The 15,538-nt window shown below is 34.8% G+C and overlaps 2 protein-coding genes and 1 long non-coding RNA gene across 3 annotated transcripts in view; 1 reads left to right on the top strand and 2 right to left on the bottom strand.

Annotated features, from left to right (window-relative positions):
• LOC106661382 (probable ubiquitin carboxyl-terminal hydrolase FAF-X) overlaps positions 1-3,039 on the bottom strand; it is a 41,590-nt gene extending 38,551 nt beyond the window's left edge. Inside the window, exons 1-2 of the mRNA XM_014384714.2 lie at positions 2,517-3,039; positions 2,084-2,283 (exon numbers count right to left, since the gene is read on the bottom strand). Of these exons, the coding sequence (XP_014240200.1) occupies positions 2,084-2,146 (63 nt within the window). The 5' untranslated portion in view covers positions 2,147-2,283; positions 2,517-3,039. The remainder of the gene's footprint in view (positions 1-2,083; positions 2,284-2,516) is intronic.
• Positions 3,040-3,166: 127 nt separating this feature from the next.
• On the top strand, positions 3,167-15,180 carry LOC106661383. Its single transcript, XM_014384717.2, has 13 exons — positions 3,167-3,262; positions 4,459-4,555; positions 7,782-7,932; positions 8,043-8,715; positions 9,115-9,272; positions 12,093-12,208; positions 12,267-12,503; positions 12,778-12,985; positions 13,046-13,161; positions 13,371-13,483; positions 13,557-13,719; positions 13,783-13,917; positions 14,007-15,180. Exons 4-13 carry the CDS (start codon positions 8,147-8,149, stop codon positions 14,070-14,072), a joined length of 1,881 nt encoding a protein of 626 aa, XP_014240203.1. The 5' UTR covers positions 3,167-3,262; positions 4,459-4,555; positions 7,782-7,932; positions 8,043-8,146; the 3' UTR covers positions 14,073-15,180.
• Positions 4,562-6,405, bottom strand: LOC106661384. The gene is made up of 4 exons (XR_001339710.2): positions 6,229-6,405; positions 5,681-6,171; positions 5,080-5,119; positions 4,562-5,009 (listed from the first exon to the last, which is right to left on the bottom strand). It is a non-coding gene; the product is annotated as an uncharacterized LOC106661384 (long non-coding RNA).
• Positions 15,181-15,538: the final 358 nt, after the last annotated feature.

Genomic DNA, 15,538 nt, shown 5'->3' with positions numbered 1-15,538 from the left:
AAATATGAAGCAACCTAAATACCCTGACAGGCAAAAAATTCCACCCAACTGATTTTTTTTTTTTTTTCATTTTCTCGATAAAAGAAAATTCTGCCCTTAATTTGTCTCATTATTTTTACAAATAAATATTTGTTTATAATATGTTTTAAATAGGGAATATCAATGAGATGTAAACACACTTAATCCTTAATCCAAAACAAGGATAAAGGATTTTTCAATGTTTAATTTTTATGGAATTTAAAATGTTTATTCAGTCTCAATTGAATTCTGAAGCAATAACCTGTTTAGTTTTCATCTTTGTTTTCTTGATTTCAATTTTTAAATTTAAAAATGCCACTTAGTGCCGAGGATATTGTGCATGGTGTGGCACTTATTGATAACAGGATGTTCCATCAGTATGCGGCTACTTACATTTTCAAGAAACGGGATCCTACCAGAGAAGGCCCAGATCAGGACATCCTAGGGTAACAGAACCACAGTATGACCATTTTTTGACTTTGAAAATTTTGCGAAACCGACACCTTACTGTTGTACCCATCAGCTCCAGGAAGTTCGAGTTGTCCAAATTTCTAAACTCACAGCTTGAATAAGATTAAATCAATATGGACTGATGGCTTTTCACCCGGTAAGATGACCAGAATCGACCAGAACACACAGAGGTAACGGGTTCGAATTTGCTTGGGAACACAGCCATTGGTCTTTGAACGATGATCTGCTGTACTTTTTACAGATGAATGTAGATTTGCTCTACGCTCTGCAGATGGGCGTGAAAAAGTGTGGAGAAGGCGAAATGAAAGGTACGAAGCCTGTAATTTTTCCCAAAACCAACCTCTTCAACATAGCTCAGTGATGATGTGGGCAGGAATTTCAATGGAGTGTCGTCTGTTGTTCGTGGAGGGTCTTTGGCAGGCATTCGTTATGTGGATGAAATTTTAGAACATCATGCGTTGCCCATCCTCGTTGAAATCAGCGACACTCCTATTCTAATGCACGATAATGCCCGTCTACATGTCGCTCGCATAATCAAACGAACCTACAACTGCATAACATCAGCGTCTTCGCCTGACCAGCCCGTTCTCCAGACTTGAATCCAATCGAACGTTTATGGAATAACCTCAAAAGACGAATAAGAACACGTCCATCACTTCCAGATACACTCTACCATCTTGAAAGCACTCTTCGTGAAGAATGAGCTAACCTCAAGAAAAGAGACATTTCCAGACTGGTAGAAAGTATGCCGAGACGTCTTCGATATGTAATTAAGGCAAAAGGAGGAAATACACAATATTGAAATGTTAATTAAAAATGTAAAACAAATTTTATCTGTCCGTCTTTTTTTTTTCCTTAGCAAGTTACTTTTTGTACTTTTTAGAACGTTAAAAAACGTGAAACTTTGATTAATATATAAAAATATATACAAATCAAAGTTATTTTACAAGTGGACGGAATTTTTTGTCTGTCAGTGTATATTAAAATTTAAGGGTTGTGTGTAATTTGTCCACCAGTGTATTATAATATTATATACTGATGGATTCTGAAAAAATTGTGTTGAGATAAGATGAACGACCCGTCAAAACAATTTTTTCATTTTTTTTCTTTTTTTTAAGGAACCTTTTTTACTTCTTGTTTTAATTGTAATGTTTATTTTGAAAACAAAAACGGAATATATTTTCAAAATCGTATTATAATATTAAACATGCGAATCCATGCCGAAATGGAATAACAAAAAATACAATAAAAATCCTAAAAATCAAATTGTTGTGCTTTTGATCCGTGCACTGGTAGGTAACAATGAGAAGGGGGAAGGTGATAAAAATGTCACAATATTGTGTTATCAAAGGAATAAATGTTATAAACCGACATGTTACGCGTTGGGGGGAAAAATATTAAAAATTTTAAAAAATAAATAAAAAGTAGAGAATTTGAAATGACACTACGGCTCGTAGGTGGACGGAAGAGTCTCGCCCCGAGCCTGAAATGGCGTGCGATCGTGGTCGAAAATGCTGAAATTTCGTAGTGGTACGGGATGGAATAAAGAAAAGTAGGAAAAAAAGGTCGGAAATTTGAAAATGTGTCAACTCACCGGGACGATATTGTTTTCGCCGTCCGGAGGCTCGACCGTCTGGCCCCTGGTTGAAATCGTCATCTCTTCTGCCCTTGGACGACAGGCGCTCGATCATTCAACGTACGATGTAATATCCGAGTGCGGCGTTGTACCTGTACGCGCAGTAAACCCAGGAGATTACCGACAGGACATTCAAAACCATTTCACTTCCAGAAGACCTGAAACATAATCGATATCTGTGGAACTACGCATTTTTGTACTGGGCGGATCGGGCGGGTGCCGGGTCCGGCGGATTCCGCCCTCGGCCGGCTTCCGGGGAGGCGGGAGGCGGCCGGAGGCAGGGGCTGAGTCGGAAGCCGCCGGACGACTTGACAGGAGCCGCCGGAGGTTAGGTGTCGGGGGTCGATTTTCTCGGCTCGCTTCGTGGGGCCGTTTCGAAGATTCGACTTACCGTGTGAATCGCCGTCGTGGACGGTCGGACCGGCGACGGAGGAGAGGGCGCGTCGTCGGGCCTGAGGAGGATGCGTCTCGAAATAAATAAACGGCCGATATAAAATAATTTCAGGCGACTACAAAATGGCGACTACGAAAAGTGCGAGTGTCGGCCGGATTGACGTCGTCGTCGGCTGTGGGCCGGGCGCGGGTGGACGCGACTCGATTCCGCGGTCAGCCGTCCTTCGTCGTAGGCTCGGGTCCGGATGAGGAAATGGCCGGCGGGGCGAGCTTCCGTGCGGCCGCTCTGTAAACACTCGACACCTCGGTCCCGTCGGTTGCCGGCATTTAACGCCTAGACGTCCTTTTCACTGGGCCGAGAGGAGAACGCGTCGGGCGGATGGCGCTGTTCGTCCCGGTCCTCGTTCGATTTTCAGCGACTCCTGAACAAAGATGTGAACGTGCGACACGCAAATCCCAAGATTACATGGTATAAAAATCGCTACATTCCGTCAGCTGGCCTCGGCTCGACTTGTGATCCCGCAGTGTAGCTCCGAGACGATCTCATCACCGCCTCGACAAATTTCCCCGCTCGCCCGTCAGAAGAAAACAATCCATTCTCTTTTTAAACTATAAAAACTATACAAATCTCTTCAATCATTACATAAATCACGTTATCACACATTTTTATTTCGAAATAAATGTCGGCAGCGTACACAAACATTAACAAGGGCGAGGAGGGAAAGCGGATGCCCCAGACCACAAGTATGAAATTACTTACCTATTTATTTAACGGGCAACTACACGCTTTTTTTACATGTAAAAAACGCATAAAAGTAGCAGATTACAAAGAAAACTAAAATTAGCAATGAAATAATATAATAGAAAATATACGATGAACAACAACATTAAATATACAACAACGAACAACTATATTTATAAAATTTATAAGAATTAATAACTGAGTTCATGGCATATTAAAAAAAATACAATATTATTAAAATATAATAATAATATATCAAATTAACAATCAAATTGTTTTGTTAAAAGTAACAGTCATAATAACAATAAAAATATATAGGAGGATCTTTGTATCTTCATGAATGTGGTATGGGTTACTTAATGGAACGAATGTATTTATTTGCGTGAATGGAAGGACTTATCCCACAAATGCTCCGAGTAATATCAAGTACTCTGTGCTACCACAGGGTAAATGTTGTCTAGTGTGAGAATGTAATTTACTATCGTGAATGAAAGGGTTTATTCCCAAATACCCCGAGGAATATCGGGTACTCGGGGTAGTGTGAATGTAGTCGGTGTGTGAATGTATTTTTTAGCGTGAATGGAAGGGCATATCCCCAATTACCACGTGGAATACCGAGTACTTTGGGGTAGTGTGAATATAGTCTGGTGTGTGAATGTAATTTATTAGTATAAGTGAAGGGGTTTATTCCCAAATACCCCGAGGAATATCGGGTACTCAATGGTAGTGTGAATTTTGTCTAATGTGAGAATGTAATTTACTATCGTGAATGAAAGGGTTTATTAACAAATACCCCGAGGAATATCGGGTACTCTGGGGTAGTGTGAGTGTAGTCTGGTGTATGAATGTAATCTACTAGCGTGAATGAAAGGGTTTCAAAATATACAAACATTTTCTATAAAAACAGACCTTGGAAAATAGTTTGTTTCCTACCAAAGAGAATCAACGTGGGTAGAAAAGATATGAAAATTTCGATAAACTTTTTTATTTAGCAAATAGTATTTATTTAAAATAAGTCATACATAAGTTTTAATACTTTTCCTTCCAAATTCCTATCGATAGTAGCTTATAATATAGAACTATCGATGTTCTATCGACTATCGGTCATCTCTAGTCTCTACTCTTGAGTCTTGACACAACTGTCAAGATATTTTTTTTATAATTAGCCGTGTTATTTGTTTGTTTATTGTCTCGACAGGCCGTCGGTGGCTGGTTGCATCATGACATGATCTGAACGTCCCATGATCTGGGTCGAAGGGGAACAGTCATGGAGTATGAATTCATCTCTTGACAAGGTACAAAAACTCATTTCTCAAATTCTTTGCTAAAAGACAAAACCAACTATACATGAAAACCTTACAAGAATTTAGGTGGTTCTGCTGATACTGCGCCCTTCAAGTCGTATACTTTGTTCTGCGCTTACAGTACACTGGTTAACTCAAGCCCATCTGAAATTTGTCGATTGCCCTGGTTCTAACAGTTGTACTTTAGCTCCGGAAACATATTCTTCTGCAGAATAGTGCAGCAGGTCTACGGACGGATTCGAATACGATTTTTTAAATATTTTCAACTCATGGGAAGGAAACCCTTTCATTTAAGTTAAAGAACTAGAGCATTTATTATTTGCCATTGAATGTACTTTCTTGAATGACCTATGAACCAATGGATTGAATCCTCATGAAGGCAGGGCGTCCCAATGATGTTTTGTGTTGGTACAGATAGGATTTGGTTAGGCCACTCAGTCCAGTTCTAAAAAAAGATAAAGGGTAATACAAATGAGTGCGTATTATCCAGCTTGGCCCAACCCGTATGTTTCTACCTCTAATCAGCAGGATCGTCCACTCTCCACATAGAGAAACCTGCAGACATGAGAGGTTCTTACTCAATCAGAAGGAATTTTTCATTTTACTTTACCTCTGAGCCCAGTAAATTTAATGTAGTTTAACGTTGCATAAAACAGTTGATTATTTTTCTTTTCTTTTTGTTGCCACCTTTAATTTACCCAGGAATGTGAGAAGAAAACTTTCTCCTTTTTTTATGCAAGGACTTATCTTTTAAAGTACTCAATTAATCATACACAATTTTTTAAAAATGAAAAATTTGTGTCACAGGCGGGATTCGAACCCATGACTTTCAGCTAAATACGCTGCTGCTGTACGGGAAATTAGAACGTGGAGTCGAAATGGGAAGTTTATGGCATGGGCGATAGAAGTGGTAGCTCAAGTGGTAGAGCAGCGGTGCATTTAGCCGAAGTCATGGGTTCGAATCGCACCTATGACACAAAATTTTATTTAGAAAAACTTGTGTATAATTAATTGAGTAATTATATAATTAAGAATAAGCTGATAAAAATAATTAAAAAGTTAGTATTAATATTTTAAAGGTTCCACTGCCATAATAAAAAAAAGAAAAGAAATTACCCAGGACCTTGCAACAGTCTTGCGTGGGTGGGTATCATTGTAGAATGTACATTTCCTGTATTGAATTTTTTTCAGCAAATCTGTGAACAAAATCATTAAAATTCTGCGTTTCTTCTGTCTTCTTATAAGAACCTGCATATAATGTACTTTTAATCTATTATTGTTTCTCTTCTGTTTTAAAAATTGTCTTACATTCCTATCTCATCTCAAAAAGGTCCTATCAGTGAGAGGACAGAGTTAAGCCCTAATTTGCATTCCAGATATGTTTAACCAGGGATTTTCTGGCATGTGTAAATTTAAACTTAAATGTATTGGTGAATCTGGTTGTATGTTATCTACATTGGCAGTTTTACACCCATTCTCATTTGTTTTTGTTGTTAAATTGGGTCTGGATCATCTCTCTGAACTTGGATATTTTTGTTGTGGCATTCAATCTGATATGCTTCAGGTAGATATTTTTTTCTTTTTGCAGTAAAGGCTAGTATTAATGTCTATAAAACATGAAATATTTATAATAAACATTCTGTTTTCAACAGTGAAATACCTACAAATACTTTCTCTTCTGCAGCATTTTTTTCTTTAATTCTTATCTTTTTTCTCACAAACTTAAATAATTTGCTAACAGGGTGTCTTGTGAATGGACATCAATAGTCGATACGAGATTTTCCTGCATGTCAAATTGGACCAAAAAGTTCCTATTGTCCATAGTCTAATTTTCAATTATAATTGAGATATTTCACTTTTCACATTAATTCAACCTTTCACAACTTTATTACATATAGTATACGTATCTCATAAAATTTTAATCTTACTGTAAATTTGATTAAACCGATTGAAAGAATATTAAAAAGCCTATAAGATTATTTTTCTCCCTTTTTTTTTTTTTTTAAAGTAAACAAAATACAAAATCAGATAGAAGGAAAACTTTTACAAGTTTACAAAGCACTTGTCTAAAGTTTAAGTAAGATTTTTGTGGTAAGATATGGCGCTTACAAAAATGTTGCCCCTGCTAATGAGCTTGAAGCATGTGTACTTAATTTCTCCAAGGTCAGTTATTACCAGTATAAAATTAACTTTTAATTGATTAAAATTCATTTTTCAGTTACAAATGGTTAACAAAAAAAATTAGCCGTTGAGATTTTAATATTTCTATCAAACAGTAGTGAATGTAACACAAAGTGAATGAAAAAGAAAGGTAAAAAATTGAAATAAGAAAAAACAAAAAGCTTCCAAAAATGAAATAAAATGTTCAAAAATGTCCACCTTTGTGAAAAATGCACGCCCAACATACTTTCTTCCTGGCAGATTTTGAACAATTAATAATGTTTTGGCGTTTTCTAGCTTGCTTCAATTTTGTACCAATATTTTTTTTAATAGAAGTGAAATAGAAGTTTCCAAATTTTAACGACTAATTTCTTAAGCCATTTGTAACTGCAAAATCTTTCTGTTTTAGCAATTACACATTAATTGTACACTAGACATACCTGAACTTTGAAAAATTACAGTACATGTGTTTAAAGCACATGGGCAATTTTTCTGTAATTGCCAATTCTGTCGGTATGTACGGAACCAAGATCTTACTTAAACTTTAGGCTAGAACTTTGAAAACAAATAAAAGTTTATTTTCTGATTTGCATTTTGTTTTGTTGCAATAATAAGACAAATGAATCTCATAGGGTTTTCATTCTTTCCAATAGTGTAACCAAATTATTAATAATTAATAATTAATCTTTTATCAGATATGTTTGACTTGATGGAATAAAGTTGTGAAAGGTTGAAGTGAAATATCTCGAATACTGGACCTACTTTTAGTACACTACTTTGACTAGCAGAATGAAGATGGGTAGAAAATTGATTGTCTTTTCCACAAAGGCATTTATTTTCTGATGCATTTTGGTCTTATATAGACCATCTACAGTGTCTTTTTTTAATATAAATTTTTTATATAAAGTGGTTTGATGGTATTTTACATTATTATAATGAGTAACCTGAGAATTTAATTTGATAGAATTTAATGTAATATGAGAATTTTTTTCAACATCACAATACTTACGATTGAAATGCAATTATCACTTATTTAATACAGGGCATCATTTTTCAGGAGAATGGATCTTAATATGAACGTGATCAGTCATCAAAAGTTGTTAGCTATGAAATATGGCTTTTGGCCAAAGGGAAAAAGTTTCAAAGCAAGGAGTTCAAAAGTTTATGCAAAAAAAGCTTTTCAAAATTTTGGTATAACAAACTTTAAGGTAAAAAATAACATTAATAATTTATTTCAAGGTTAATTCAGTCATGTATATATTTTTTTTCCACTAGAAGATTTAAATTGTTCATAGTTTGTTTCCCTACTGTTTTCAAGGCGAATGAAACAGATGATGGAAAAGATTCACAGAAACAAATCAAAAGACTGATTTTGAAACATCCGAAAGACTGACAATATTTAATCAAAATCCAGACACAGTCATGCAGGAAGAACTTCTGTCCCAGGTTGGACCGTCCAAAGAGGAAATGTCAGATCTGTTCGAAGAAGAATTCAAATTGACACCTCTTGAAAACATCGATCTGGACGACTCTGGAAACGTTTTGAGCGACCAGAGTTGTTCTTCTTTCCTTGAAAGTTCTGATCCTACAACCCAAGACTGCAAAAAAACACAAGGACTGAAATCGAACGGTGACCTCGAGAATCGCCAAGCCGGGAAGAAATGGGGCGACAGGTATCTACCTCAGTTCAAGAGTAAAGTCATAAGCTTTGCCTTGAAAAACTCCATCAGGGAGGCCGTCTCTGTATTCAAAGTAAACAAAGGCACTGTTGCCGACTGGTTGAGAACAGTGCCAAGAAAGGAGAAGGCCAAACCAGAAGAAAACATTTTTCACCCTGATGTTGAATTTTTAAAATGGCTACACACTGAAAGAATATGCGGCCACCTCATCACAAAAGAAGAGCTCGGGAACAAAATAGCAGAATTATTTTCAGCAATTTGTAATATGAGATCTACAAAAACAAACCTGTGGTTCTTTAAATATGCAACAAGGTAACTACCTTAAATACACAACTAACAATATTTTGTATTTAATTTATTTCACATTAAGTACAAAATTTAATGAGTTTTCCATTCTTTTTTATCTCCAGATAGTCTTTGGTTTATTTTCTGTTATTTTTCTTTTTTTGGGTGCTTTATTTAGAGGATTCTTTTCAAGAGAAAGGCATTTTTCCCTTTTCCACTTTTTTTTGTATTATTTATCTATCTTTCATCCATTACAGTGTCCACAGTTCAGATCTTAACAGCCCTCAATTCAATTTTTTTCCAAATACGCAGGCATTCTGGGGGTTGATATGAGCTCTTTTTTTGCGATCCCCTGTTAAAATGAAGAAAAATTCTCTTGAATGTATTAGTGAATTTTATAATCATAAATAATTCTTATGCTTTTAGACTGCAGAGCAAGACTGAAAAAGGCCGCATAACATACCCAAGGAAATTCAAAAAGGAGATTGCCCTCCTATGCAACGATTACTCAAAAAAGAAAGTCGGGATGATTTTCAAGATTGACAGGAAAAGAATAACTGAGTGGATCGAATGTTACGTTAAAGGTTAGATTAATAAATAACACATACTATGTAACAAAGGCTTTCAGAACTTTGGAAAACCTATTTTACCTGATCGAATATTAACTGTGGGTATACTATTATAAAAATAAGGAATACAGTAGTCATAATTAAAAAATCATAAATAAAATACATTCAAAAACAATTTGTGTACAAATATAAATTTACGGTGCATAAAAGATAAAGCTAAACATATTCTAAATAGTTGCTGTATATTAATATTGATAACATGTAAAAGGTTTATATTTTTTCTTTGTTTTTTCAATATTAATGCTGAAAATGCTGTGGCATACATAGTTAGAATTATTACTAAAAGTATTGGGGATACAAGTAAGTTTTAAAGGATTTTTTGTGAAAATTGAAACTTTCATGTGCAAAAATTGTAACAAATTTATTACAGAATTCATCACTAAACATTACTTTTTCCCAGTTTTCTGGCACATAAAAGTTCTGTTTTGAAAGAACAATTGGTCTTTAGAACAGAAGTACTTCATACAGCCGTAAGTTATTGATTGCGAAACAAATTTTATTTGGAAGGAGTAAATACAGGATTTGAGAGGAAAAACATTTTTTTTTTCTGGTGGACAAGTTGGAGAAGTAGGAAATTGACTCTTCGAGGATGACCATGGGGGCTGCTTAATCCCAATCAACACCTTTTCTGGTTTTTATTTTCTTCTGTAGCTAATAAGGAAAGTGAATACACTTTCCAAAATTGAGGCAAGATTTTTTGAACCTTTTGATTACCTTATTAACTCACGTTACTATAAATATCCCATTAACTTAGATCCTTTTATTTCTGGTAAATATTCCTGTTGGAGTCCTTCTGAGTCACCGTTGAACCTTGCGGGCCCTCACAAGGGCCGGTATTGTACACAGGAAGGTCCCAATTGTTCTGCCCTACTGGGAAGCCCATGATCGTGAGCTCTACGGCACAAGACCCCTTTCAGGCAGGCAAGAAGGGCACTCTTAAGTGGTAGGCTCTGGCAGAGCCGGCGAGGAGGATTTTGGCCCTAAAATGCATGCATGAGAGGCAGAGCTTCCACCTGTCTGACTGTACTGCGTACCCCGGAGACTGTGAGCTCATACGACCCGTGGGTCCTTTCGAGTCTTCAAAGTGGAAACCCTAGTTCCTTGAGTAAACTCAAGCGTGCCTCTGAGAAGAGCCGGTGAAAACACAGGCGAAATGTATCTCAAGCCAATGAAGAGGTGGCTGGACGAAACGAGGGTGAGCCGAATACTTACGTCATTCCAATGGACAAGTCCCTTCTCTTGCTGGATAGAAATTAGTGAATGGCTTTTTTTAGTTTTTACAAAAACTGTGTTTCTTGATCCTTGGTAGCCAGAGGTATTTTAGGAGGTAAGATTTTGGAGGAGCGGGAAGTGGCTACCTTGGATTGCTGGTTTTTCTTTCTTTATTAAAAGGTTTTGTACAGTTCATTTATTTCTCTATTTACAATCTACTGACAATTACAGTTAATTTACATTGTTACCAACCACTAACTACTTCTTATTTATAATTTATAATTACAACAGAAAAAAAAAAAAACAATCCTTAATTGAACTGGTAATGTGTAGCGCATTCCATCGGCGAACCTTCTGGCAGTTGTAATTGTTGGAATTTCGTTAGGTGCCGCTTTTGTTGAGAAGGTGGTAAGTCACCACAATTACAGCAAAAAACAAATAATATAGGTTAATTGTAAAAAAATTCTTGGTACTGAGCTCCACTATATTCCTTATATATTATTATTATTGTCCCAAGGTTGTTTGTTTGATTTTTAATCTTTTTTATAAATAATAAAAAAATAAATCAATTATTATTTGTAAATGAAATATTTTTTAATTTTAATTATGTAAATAAGTAACCTACAAGGAAATCCCCAATTGTGAGACAGGGCAAGATCACTCTTTGAAATTTTAAATAATTTAGCGTGTAATAAATTGTAGTCTGTAGCTATCTTGCAATGGCTTCATTTGGTTTTAGCAGCTTATAGCATACTACATCCAGCTTATTCCACCAAATAAAAAGCATGAGCTCGATGAATGTTTGGCTTTGCCATTGATGCTTCCGTTTTGGCATTCGGATCAGCTTCTTGCAAGTCGAATCTCTTTTCCATGTCTTTTGGCTTTAATTAGTATGGCACCCAGTTTCCTTCCTTTTGGACCTTTCCCATGGCTTTGAGGTGTAATGAAAATGCTTGTTGAGTCACCCCCGAAGATTATTCTTGTGTTTGGCAATAATGCTTGCAGTTCTGCATTTTCAAACGTTTCTGGCCATCCAATTCCATGTCAAAATCACCAATTCCGAAATGTCCATTATTATTTTTTTATTTTTTATTTTTTTCAAGCAAGCAGAAAAGTAAAGTTTCCTACAAATTGTTTTCATTAATACAAAACTTAACATATTTGGAATTCAAAAGAGAATGAAATACTAGAAACACCTTATCTTGTAAATCCTTTAAAACTTATAAAAGTGACCCCCATTAAGATTAATGAATTTTAGAATTTACGGAATATTTTAGAAAGTTGAAAATTCTGTCCTAATCCGAGTTGACAACCAAAAATTTTGATATTTCTTTTTGAGGTATGCAAAGTGATGAACTTGTACTTTAGTCAGTTCTGATCTGCCTATATCCTCACTGTTTTAGTTTGTCTAGTGAAAAAAGCATCTGACTGACCAAAATAACTGAAAAAGAGTAAACTACAACTAACAATTTGTCAAAACTTTTTTTCTTCTTTAATTTAATGACTTCAAAGAGTCAAAATGAAAGAAGTTGGTTTATTTTTTTGTGATCCTGATGTTTTTAGAAGAGAAGCCTGAAGTTGTGAAAAGAGAGCCAAAGCATTATTTGACTGATGAAAAGGTAGACAATGCTATTTGGTCTTGGTATCAGCAACAATCGACAAAACCAAACAGCCGCCAGGTACTTTAATACATTAGCTGGATGTCGTTTGACTTTTTTTATTGAGAAGACTTATTAGATTAGAGAAACAGCTTTAAAGATGTATCATGCTGCTGGCCATACAGGGATGACTTGCAGCACCGGGTGGTATTATAGATGGAGAAAACGCTACTCACTTGTAACATGTACACTTGAAAAGACAAATCAAGACATAGATCTGCTCATTTGGGTTTTGGGCGAGTTTGAGCGAAACAGGACAGTCCTTCATGCTGACTTGCTGAACCAAGCGGCATTGCTTAATGACACTGGCTTAAAGGTATTTTAAATATTTTATCTTAATATTTACAGTTTTATCTTCCTCATTATTTTATAACTACAGTTCATATACCCTGTTAATATTAGGTATGTGTAAAAAAATTATCCTTTTCAATATTTTTAAATGTTTCCTACTCTCCCAATGTTACTGTTATTTTAACAGTAGTAAAAACTAGCTGTGATATTGAAATTGAAATGCAAATTTGTTTATAGTAAATTGTACTATAGAAATAAATAACGTATGTACAAAAGCTAACTATAACAACTGTGTCAAGCCTTCTCCAAGTTGGGCTGTGAGGTTTTCCAAGAGGTTTATGAAGATCCTCCAGCAGTTTCCAAGTCCTCTCATTGAACTGCCAGCAATCTTGGAAAGACAATGCTTTAGCTTCCAAAACATGATAGCAACTGTCATCGCAGACAGGAAACTGCCTGCTGACTTGATTGTTGCCATCGATGAAATCCCTTTGAATTTCATGACTTCTGGTGATTATTATTTTTATTATCAGGTCTAAGTGTGGTATACGCTGACAGAGAGATTTTCAGGTTCGACAAAATCGGTTACTCTGTTGAGGAAATCAGGCTTCGACAATTCCCACGCTTCATTGATCATTTGCTGCAGGGCTGATGGAACATTTCTGCCAACAACTCTCATCACCAAAGTAAGAAAATCAGTTCAAACATTTTACCTATTACATATAAAATATGTGTTTGTTCATATGGATATTAAACATTTCTGCCTTTAAATAATTTATGACATGGAATTTTTTTTAAATTTGTTAATTGTAATAGACTTGTAGGTAGGACAAAGATTCTTATCTAATAAGAGATGTAATTTTTAAATAACATTAATTTATTTTATCATTTTTAGAGCCCAATTAAAATTGAGTATACAGAAGGTAAAACATTGTGCTTCAGTTTAGTGCAAGAAAATGGAATCAATGACAAAATAATAATGGAAAAGTGGTTTTTCTCAATGATCCCGTATGTACCATTATAGTTCAGTAATTATCATATTTTCAACTGCAACATTTTATGCATCTATTGTAATTTGAAGTTACATCCCAAAGTCGTCCACAGTGATATGTGATATTTATGAGCCTCACTTAGACTTGGACAGGCTTTGTCGACATCACGACAGCTTTGAAGTCGCAATAATTCCATTGGGCTGTTCCCCAAAGTTGCAGCCGATTGCGTTTGGTATAGCCCAGAAATTCAAGGTCGCTCTTTTCTTGTTAGACCGTAGGTAGAGAGAGAGAAAATATCGTGAATTTATATTTCAGGATGAAATTGAGAAGCAATGGCTCAAATGGCAGCACGAGTGTAGTTGGAAAGCGAAGGGTATCAAAGTCCCGTCAAGTTCTGACATGTTCACATGGGTGGAAAATGCTCATAATGCTTTAGCAGAAACTGAAAAAGTGATTTCATTTTTTTTTTTTATTGTTTTATTTGCCTTAACATTTATATTATTTTTTTAAATGTTTATTTGATAATGATTTTGTTTTAGAAATTTGTTGAAGATTGTTTCTTCAAAGCCGGGTACTTCCCATTTGATGGAGAGGTAAAAGTTTAGTGGTTTTAGCAGCATATATGGTATAAAGAAGTCACTAAGTTAAAAAAGTTTTTAAAAAACACTTTGTAATCAATCATAAAGACTAAATTTTATTGATGTATGTTAATAGGAATATGTAATTATAAATAGCTTAATTATTTATTCTAAAACAAAGACTTGATTGGAGGGACAATTTTCTCAAGAACCATGGAGTCCAATTTCTAAATGTTCACTCTAAACCATTTTAAGAGACTGCATTTTATTTAAACATAATTTTAATACTGTAGACTAACTTTAAAATAATTCAGGACTAATGTTGAGACTGTTTTTTGGACTGACTTTCATAACCAACAGAATTTTGATGTTGATAATAGACTAAACTTTTAAGTACCTTTATTTAATACCTGAGTAAACTTTTAAATTTGCTAATATTTACCTCATTTTAAGTTGTCACATATGTTTTAAGAGATTTATAAATTCAAGAGATTGTTATGTTTCGTATTTTTAATTTTAGATTAGAGTTATTAAAAATTAATCTGCGTACAAAAATTGTTATTTGTATTTAACAAAACTTTTAATCATCTCAGAGCTATGCTGATAAAAGAGTAATAACTTATTAAAAATCACTTGTACCTTATTAACTATGGCTAGTTCTGCTTGAACTTGATACTCTATAAGTTTTGGGCATAAAATGCCACATTGTTTGTTATTCACATTAAATTTATCACTTTTGTGTTGTTTATTTATGTATTTTCTTGAAATGCAAAAATTATTTATTAATTGTCAAATTCAATTTACAGTTCTTCTAAAGAATAAATTAATAATCTTTTAACTTATTGTGTTGTATGTCTCATAGTTCACTTTTATCATTTTTTTACAAATACCTGAAAAACATTGTAATTAGTATCCCGGTGTTAATTTAATATCAACCTTTCTTATATTAAACATTAAAAAACCTGTCAATTAATAAAAATAGTTTCTAGTTGAATATATTCTACTTGTTTCAAACATCCAGGGAGAATTTTTCATAAATTTTCTTAAACAAATTCTCAACTCTGTATTCCACAAGAAAATTAAGCAATTTAGTGCACAATGTCGTTTTATAACTTGTATAAACTTTCATTTTTGTATAATTTGTAATCATATTTAATGAAAAAAATTAAACATTGAAAAAAACAGTTCTTTTATAATCCCGTCATAATTCATTTATATAAATTGCAAAGCTGTTAGAAAAAAATTAATTGAGGGTAAAACGTATGTGGAAAGCGGGAGATGGTGTATCCAATATGAATTCCAAGTTGGCAAAGGAGACGTTAAAAGGAGGATGTTAAGGCACTAATATTCCAGTTATATAAGTGGTTGAGGGGGTGGCACGGTAGCCGAATGGTTAAGGCGTCAGACTCTCAGCTAGTAGATCCCGCGGTCGTGGGTTCGATCCCCACCATCGCCTCTGGACTTTTTCTGATGCCTAAGGGGACCGGTGGCCA

The sequence above is a fragment of the Cimex lectularius genome, unplaced genomic scaffold (genome assembly GCF_000648675.2).
Source record: "Cimex lectularius strain Harlan isolate CLEC.00 unplaced genomic scaffold, Clec_2.1 scaffold217, whole genome shotgun sequence".
NCBI classification, from domain to species: Eukaryota; Metazoa; Arthropoda; class Insecta; order Hemiptera; family Cimicidae; genus Cimex; species Cimex lectularius.
The sequence above is the reverse complement of the archived record's forward strand: the minus strand, read 5'-3'. Positions and strand labels throughout refer to the sequence as shown.